The sequence below is a fragment of the Azolla caroliniana genome, unplaced genomic scaffold (genome assembly GCF_043228905.1).
Source record: "Azolla caroliniana isolate FFs.n. ecotype wild unplaced genomic scaffold, voAzoCaro1.0.p SCAF_5, whole genome shotgun sequence".
Lineage (NCBI taxonomy): Eukaryota > Viridiplantae > Streptophyta > Polypodiopsida > Salviniales > Salviniaceae > Azolla > Azolla caroliniana.
In genome coordinates this window covers 24,561,590-24,569,982 of record NW_028230440.1, presented here as the reverse complement: position 1 = coordinate 24,569,982, position 8,393 = coordinate 24,561,590, and the positions used below count along the sequence as shown (strand labels likewise).

The window sequence follows — 8,393 nt, the reverse complement described above, 5'->3', positions numbered from 1 at the left end:
GGTAAAAAACTCGACACCTATGTGTTTGCATACATGGATTTTTGTTAGTTGATAAGTCACTTCAAAACAATAACCCCAAATACTTCATAAATGATTGATATTAGAGGCCTAAATAGATCTGCAACTGAACACCAACACACTTAGCACAAAATATTTTCTTGTAATATGCTACAACTGTAACATGCCGAAAAGAAAACTATATGATTGGAAGGTTCCACAATTGGAAGGCTGGCAACTAACCAACCATTTTATTCTTGGCAATTCAATATAGATGAGTATATTCAACTAAGGCTTTATAATTACATATGTGCCAACCTTACACAAACTGATTTTATGGATAGGAGACAAAAAAGAATAGGAACACATCTCGATGAATGAAAGATAAGGGAGATACTCTTCTTCCTGTGTATGGCTTCTAGTTAAATTTGTAAAGGATTTGAGGATATATTGAATGAAGATTTGGCTAACAATTTGTACAGCTCCAGATTTCTGTAGTACTTACATACTTTCGAGCACCAAAGTCTCATGTGCTCAAGGCATATTTTGATTTTGTCTCTTCTGAGATAACATTTAAGCATATTGTTCACATTATAGACTTTTGTTCAGAAAGATCATATTTCGACACTTAATTGGGTTCCAAATTACGAGTTTACACCTCAGAACTGTTTCAAAAAATTGTCCCCTCAAATGAATGTTTACAGAGTTACTTTCCATTTAAAGAAACTACTGAAAGTTTCTTCTGTTTATAAAAAATTAAAGACGAACCAATGTATATGTATATGATGTATATGTATGTACATTGATTGTTTCCTCATGCCTTTTGGAAACAAATCAATAAGTCTGGTATTAGCTACATTTTATGTCCTTCCATTCATATAGCATTCACTAATATCTCATGAATATCAAATATTCCACCGATGTAATCTCAATGCAATCCCAAGAAAAAAAAAAGCCACTAGTTCATAGCACACAAAAACCAAACTGGCTAGTTGAAAAAGCTTTGGCTTGTGATTGGATCTGTCTAGGGTTTGATCCAAGGACAACACACTTTTCCTTGTTTTTCCATCCAAATAGTTGTCCAACCTCAAAAGACCGAACAAGAATCTGTCATCCTCAATTTTGTGTAATCACTGAGAAACTGCCCCATTAGCATGGGCAAATCGCCATCCAGCTCAATATTTATAGCAATGGGCGAGAACTTGCCATATCAGTATGGATGTCCATTTAATATTTTGGGAACAATGAGAATTATTTTCTTGCAACCGATGAGAACCCCCCACATCAGCATCATGTGTTTCCGTGCTGACATTCAGCCCGGACAAGACCAAAGTTGGTTCGTTATTGATCCAAGTAGAGAACCCAAACAGCGGTCTGTGGACATTTGTAGTTCATGCTCTTCTTGCACCATTAATTCGTTGGAAGTGTTCGCCTCATTCAATAGATCACCACCCATGAGCATGGGAAGATCTGATGGTTCCTTCAATAACAACCTCGTATGTTCCAATTCTTCTCGGAACACTTTTATGAAAGCAACAAGAGCTTCCACAAGTTGCGGATATGCACCAGTAATATGATAATGTTCTAATGGCAATGTCAAGGTCCAATATTCCTCACCTAACAACAGTTTTTATTGAAAATATAGGGACTGATATTTGTCAAAGGGCTACTTTTCAACAGTGAGAGCAAATGACTACTGATAAAAAGGATATTGCTTTTCAACTGTGTCATGAAACATGTCTTGACAGCTGACAAATGTTTGATGTCCTCTGCCCTTAACGTGACCATAAGAGCTTGCCCAAGTTGAATGATTGTAGAATCTGACCATAAAGCTCCTTGAGTGGCTACAAGTTCATGTGCTGAATCCTGCATAAATAAAAGTGGAAAATATTAAAAAGGATAAAACAAAATTCAAAATACCAACAAAAACAAAAACTGAAAAGCAAAAGAATGTATTGGCCTACAAATATGTTTCTACTATAAAAATTTATTAATAAATGTTAAAAAAATTCAGATCTACCATTGGATTCCTGGAACGATCTTCCATTCTTAGAGCAGCCTTGATTGCATTAATAATATCTGTACGTTGATCATTAGGTCTCTTCTGAATCATCAATGTCTGCTGTACTGCAACTGAAGGTACAAAGGTGGTGTCGCATGAAGAACAATCTCTCATATTCTCAGCATAATATTGAATATTATTATATTTCCAACCCAAACACTTGTGCATGTCTCTGTTAATTCTAGAACAAGGATTGAATTCTATTCCTTGAGAAATATATATTCCATAAGACAATTCAAAATTTTGAAACACAGTTTATAAGAAAAGTCAGTTCACACCTTCTCTGAATTCGAGTGGAACAGATCTTGGATCAAGGCTTCTAGTGGCAAGTATGTCATACAGCTTAATCTGCCCAATCCATAGCTTGTGCATAGGATTTTTATCCCCGTGATTTTTTCCTTTTTCTTTCATATTCACTGAGCGCATTACCCCCAGATCATTGATTTTACATACTGTTAAGCCCACAAATATATGTAAAACGGAAGAAGTTGTGGCTGTTGGAAAGTCCATTAAAGAAATAGCTGCTATCAAGTGTTTCCCTTTATCCTTCATGCATAGTGACTTCAGCACTGAAGAGATTCCTGATATTGGACCTCGGGCAGTGGTGAATGACAAACTCAAGTCATGCAAAATTATATCTCTGCAAAAAACGTTACATATGTTTTGATAATAGAAAAGTTCCATTACTTAATAATCACAAAAGAAGAGATTTTCATCAATCTTGACAATAATTACATTGAACCATTTGTTTAGAATGCCTTTCATAAAAACAGTTACAGATTAGAAAGTGCCACAAAATGGTCATCGATGATAGATTGCCCCCAACAGATTCATAACACAAGAGGGGTATCAATAAATCACTTGGACGAAAATGGGCTTTGTTCATCGACATCAGTAAAAATAATTTGATCTGTCATCACCATACAAGTAATACCAATCCATATATATGAATATAGTTGAGTCAGGACTCACAGTTGAGTGTAGTGATTAATCATAGGCATAAATTTCCTTTAAAGACACATAATTTTCGTTCATACAAAATAAAGTCATAGGATGTGCTTCTTATATGGCTAGCAAGCTATGTTGTAAGTGTCACATTCTAATGGTATTCCACGTAATCCATTGTTATCATGGCAACCTAAAACCTACATGTTTAATCAATACACCTTACCCTGAGGAAATGTTCTCGATTTTTACAGAAAGGAACCATGTTCGTCCACATATTCCTTGTTTCACGACTGATGCACGGAGAACTTTTGACATAAAATCTGCAATCGAAACTAATCCCAATACACTTTCGGGACTTTCATGCTTAATAATCATGTTCTGCAAGCAAAAGCATCATAACATTGGGATTTGGTTTCCCATAAGTGGATACAAAAGTCTTTTGCAAAAATATGATAGCAGGAGCAATGGCAATACATGCATGAGCAAACAATGGTTATAATACCTTAAAGGCATATAATGAAAATTCTATGTGAACATTGTTTTCTAATGATATATAACCTTTGTGGCACTGATTTAATACAATGGTTATAATACCTTAAAGGCATATAATGAAAATTCTACGTGAACATTGTTTTCTAATGATATATAACCTTTGTGGCACTGATTTAATACAATGGTTATAATACCTTAAAGGCATATAATGAAAATTCTACGTGAACATTGTTTTCTAATGATATATAACCTTTGTGGCACTGATTTAATTGGGTAAGGATGCATATATAAAGCCTTTGTAAGAATAACTCCGGTGAAAGCATATTACCATGTGAATTTAATTAAACCTAACCTTTTCTAGGAACTTTCTTTCTGATATTTATATTAGCATACCAATCAGAACTCTCAGAAGCCCAGTTGGGTTTACCTGTAGCAATTTACATGAAGATTGCACAAGTTCCGCTTTTCGTGTTCTCTGAAATGTGTGACGTAAATATGAGAGAAGCTGCTTACTACAAAACATAGATCATAAAGTAACACCACGCAATCCTAACCTGCTCCTCCAAGCATTTCATTTGAGAAAACCCATCTTCCAGTCGTGATTGTAGGTACAATGTGATCGCATCAAGATTTTTGATCTTGTGTGTTTCAGTGGCCTCATCTGAGGGGAAGGGGGAGCAGTAATAGAAATAATTATCATAGGATAATGGTCTCAGAACTTGTTTGATAATTGACTAATGATGGATTAAAACATAATCTGAAAGTATCTGCCATGAGCCTATACAGCACTGTTGCACCAGATAATCTGGAAAGTACCACTTTAAAATCTACGCATAGCATATGTTAAGTGTGTGCCACATAATAGTTAAATTTCATCATGTTCTGCATTAACACAATAGAAGACATATTAAACATCATGTACCTGAAGCATTAAGTTGAGAATGCTGCTTCAGGTTTGACAAAAAATCATTCTTCATATCAGTGAGATGCATTGGCCTGAGATAGCTAACATCAGAGGTCGATGATTTTTCCACCTGTGATGATAATGCAAGAAGCAGCACCTGATCATGTCCAATTAATTGAAAATCTCCAATCACAGCTTGTTGTATTCCTGTCCATGCTGAAAATCTCCAATCACAGCTTGTTGTATTCATATTTGCAGATCAATAACACAGCATTTTGCAAACCAGCTAGAAAATGACCTTGCCCGTTTACCTTTAAGTGTGATAAGGGTTTCTGCACACAGGATAACAATGCCACCTAGCCCTCCATTCAGGGTACACAATAGTATACCCTGACTTCCTGCAACTATGGCAAACTGCCTGAAATGAGATATACAGATCAGGATTCATGGCTAAGCTTGGGGTAAAAAAACATGATACTAGAAATGTTTCATTGAAACATCTCACAATGATGTCAATGCGTCTTTTAGGTCTGTTTTTGCGACGACTGTCCCTATTCTGTATTTAACCACCTTTCTGTTCCAGAATCCCACCACAATATCATGAGACAAAAGTCCATGACAGTTCTCCACTGAATGTGCTAAACTTGCAACATATGAGACAGTTTCAACAGGATCTTTCGGGATGACATCCATGTATGAGATAATATCTGGACAGATCTCTGGAGGAAATAATTGATTACAAACTTCCAAATAATTTCCTATCTCTATTTCACGCCAACTTGATTTTGAGCTGCAATGGATTTCCACATTCACACTATCTAAGCAGGCAATGGAAAATTTTATAAAATTCCATCCCACCCTCAACCTGCCAAATAGGTGAAACATAAGATACATGATCAGGCATTCAATGAACTATGATACACCTATATATCAATGATAAATGTAGGTGTAAATATAAGGTTCAGATAAGCCAATACTGCTGATATTCAAACCCTACTGATTGTCTTTATACATAACATATCATTCTATGCCAGCTGGAGACATTTTAATTACGACATGAAAAATGGTATTGGGAAACATTTTCTACGAATACAGAGAATAGAATATGATATACACCAGTGATTCCGTACAAACAGTTTTGACCTGTTGTTACAAGGGATCAAGTCAAATTCTGTTTCATCTGGAAAATGGACGCATAGAAGTAAAGCAGGTTCTGAAAATAGCTCCAGTTCACCATAATAAATAACTCTCATACTATTGCTCTTGTCAATTTTATCGAAGTTTAGTAATTGGGCATCCCACAATTGATCATCATCTTCGAAAGTATTTGCATTTGCCCCAAATAAACTGCGGACCATTATAAACTTCTTGCCTATTTGAGCCAGTAAAACAGGTCCATCTACAAGCCAGCACCCTGAAAGTTTCATAAATTGATCATATGTCAAAACAAAATATGCATACGTAGAATGTATGCGAAAATGATGGACGGTGACAACAGTGACAAGTGAAAGTAGGATATTATATGTATTCAATACATTCCCATATGCAGGCTCACAGATGCTGAATGTTGCAACAGTTGTGAGTTGAAGAAGTGAAATTGTTAGATTTGCATATATCTTTAACACACAATAGTTTCAAATGCTGCCTTACCTCTATAATTATAAAGAGACTCATTTCAGAATCTGCATGGGGAGTGCAGCATTACCTTCAAAAGTCCATTTTGATGTAGATTTGTTTAGTTTCTCTTCAGCAGGTAGTTCTACTTCTACTAGTGTTGTAAAATCATGTGTGTCAGTATCAAGAATGCAAATCAGTAAAAGGGAACCTCTTCTGATAACCACATGTGGTTGAGACCTACAATAACATGAAAACCATCTATGCGTTAGCACATAAAATAAAAATCAATGTTATAACCAGTGTAAAAATTAAGGAACCTCATTGAGCCACTAAAAGTAAATGATGTGGCAAATTTATAACCTAAAAGAATAGGAAATTGAGCTAATCTCACATAATTTAGCTTACATTCGGCCAATTCATTAATTATAACTCATTATCTTCTTGTACAATTGGGTGAACATTTTTAAAACATTGATCCTATAAATACCCATCTGGTATACAAAATCCTTGAAAATAACAATCTCTCATAAATGGAACCTGATTATATCACTAAATAGGATCTACACCATTCAAAGTGGGCAGGATTTTGATAAAGACACGCGTGGTTAGGAATAACATAAGTTATATGATTTACATTGATTTGAAACTGATATACTGCTAACCTTCTGGTAAGCTGAGTATATTGAGTTCAGAGAGATGGTACCTTCCCAACGCATAATTGTGTACAACATGAAAAGCAAGCAGCTCCACATCCCCTGTTACAAAACATAAAGGAATCGTTGTAACTTGGAAAACACAAGAAAACATGCACATGAAGATGGAGATGGGATAGAGATGTTGAAGGCATGGAAATGCAGATGGACATGCAGAGAGGCGAGGAATGGTTTACCCGGGAGGGGCGAAGGGTGGCGAGAGGGAGGCGAGAAGGAACGCGAGTGAGGGTCCCAAGCAAAGGAAGAGATTAGCAGGTGGTGGTGGTGGTGGTGATCGCTGAGGGAAGAGCTGAGCTCATAGACAGTGGACCCCATGGCCACACACATGGAGGGCCTCACCATGGTTTAGGGTTTAGGGTTTAGGGGCAACTAGCTCTGTGTGTATGGTGAGGGAGGAGAACCAAAGAAGGATCTCAGCTCTTCACCATCACCATCACCATCACTCCTTCCTTGTTCACTCGCCTTGATTGCAGTCCAGTGGGCCGAAGCCCCGATTTAAATCGAACACATGCTCATGTGCCGCAAAATATCTATCATCGGTAGCATCGCTACTCGCAAATGGACATGGCCACTCCTCGATTCGACACTCCATCAAAACAGCTCGGTTTACAATCAAATAGCACAATATGTGGGACTCTTGTTATATAAATTCGTCTGATCCGATTCAAACTCCTACGTAATACGGCACAATCTCTGCAAAATCACAGGAGATGGACATTGTATGTGCCACTCAACCAAAATCCGTACCGATGTGTGTAAAGAAACTAACAAACAGCCCCCAAAACATATTGGCAGAAATCAGATTTCATGGACGCAAACACGGAGAAAAATTCCCAGCCAACAAATGCTCTTTCCTTGCTACGATCATGTGGGAGAAGACACAAAACATATAGCTAAGCTCCATGTGGGTATGGTTAGAAAAAGGTGGGATTAGGGTATGAGATCAAAATTTAATGAATTGAGTAAAGAGCAAAGCATGTTAAGCTTATTGAGTTAACTAGAGATTTGGACTCCTCTTGAAAGATTGCCCATAACATTGGCCATAAACCACAAGGATTGCCACATTTAAGTCCGTACAATAGTCTAGTATCATCATTCTGTGGTGCCTACAACTCAACCTCCATGGTGCTGATATTCACACGTCATTCAAAGCAATTACTCGTCAATTAATTTGTCAACCTGATGATCCACACAAAGTGCAATAAACATAAAGCTTTCAAATCAACTAGATGAATTCTGTCAAATGAATTACTAAACGTCCCAATGCTCCAAAACAAAAGTGCATGTGATGAACAAAAATTCGTGAGGAGGCATCATAATGACCAAAAAGAAAGGTCACTTCAATCTTGTATCATCAAGTGCACAATACACAACAAATGAAGAGAGTTATAATTAGTTTAGAGCTACACTGAAAGAAAAAGCGACATGACACGTCGGTGCACAAAGACTTGATCATTTCCATAACCTTTACATGGTCCTTACATGCCATACTTCCCATTTTACAAATGCTCATCATTGTCAAAGAAAACAGAATGTGCAGACTACAACATAACATCTTGGTGTCTATGCTAATTCGAAAATGTAAATGTGGATAGTCAACCTTAAACATCTTCGATCATTTCCAATATTTGGTGGTTTGTGATGTTTAATCATGTTATCA

General features: G+C 36.7%; 1 protein-coding gene across 2 annotated transcripts; it reads right to left on the bottom strand.

Moving 5' to 3' along the window:
• Nucleotides 1-646: 646 nt before the first annotated feature.
• LOC147864566 (uncharacterized) lies at nucleotides 647-7,119 on the bottom strand. Of its 2 annotated transcripts, none has more exons than XM_087320490.1 (14): nucleotides 6,910-7,119; nucleotides 6,724-6,775; nucleotides 6,109-6,257; nucleotides 5,547-5,802; nucleotides 4,909-5,268; nucleotides 4,715-4,821; nucleotides 4,422-4,619; nucleotides 4,054-4,160; nucleotides 3,927-3,974; nucleotides 3,231-3,385; nucleotides 2,338-2,699; nucleotides 2,018-2,130; nucleotides 1,710-1,863; nucleotides 647-1,578 (listed from the first exon to the last, which is right to left on the bottom strand). In XM_087320490.1, the coding sequence occupies exons 1-14, from the start codon at nucleotides 7,073-7,075 to the stop codon at nucleotides 1,310-1,312; spliced, it is 2,496 nt and encodes an 831-aa protein (XP_087176616.1). In that variant the 5' UTR covers nucleotides 7,076-7,119; the 3' UTR covers nucleotides 647-1,309. The 2 variants fall into 2 exon arrangements, with proteins under 2 accessions (XP_087176616.1, XP_087176615.1); XM_087320489.1 differs by having other exon boundaries at nucleotides 5,547-5,817; nucleotides 6,910-7,112.
• Between the last annotated feature and the right edge of the window lie 1,274 nt (nucleotides 7,120-8,393).

Bases quoted from the DNA above. Each gene is read 5' to 3' on its own strand.
- LOC147864566 (XM_087320489.1), bottom strand. From the start codon at position 7,075: ATGGTGAGGCCCTCCATGTGTGTGGCCATGGGGTCCACTGTCTATGAG. The intron at 4,620-4,714 runs GTAAACGGGCAA...GGAGATTTTCAG, and splicing joins AACCCTTATCACACTTAAAG to CATGGACAGGAATACAACAA. The intron at 3,975-4,053 runs GTTAGGATTGCG...CACACATTTCAG, and splicing joins TGAAATGCTTGGAGGAGCAG to AGAACACGAAAAGCGGAACT.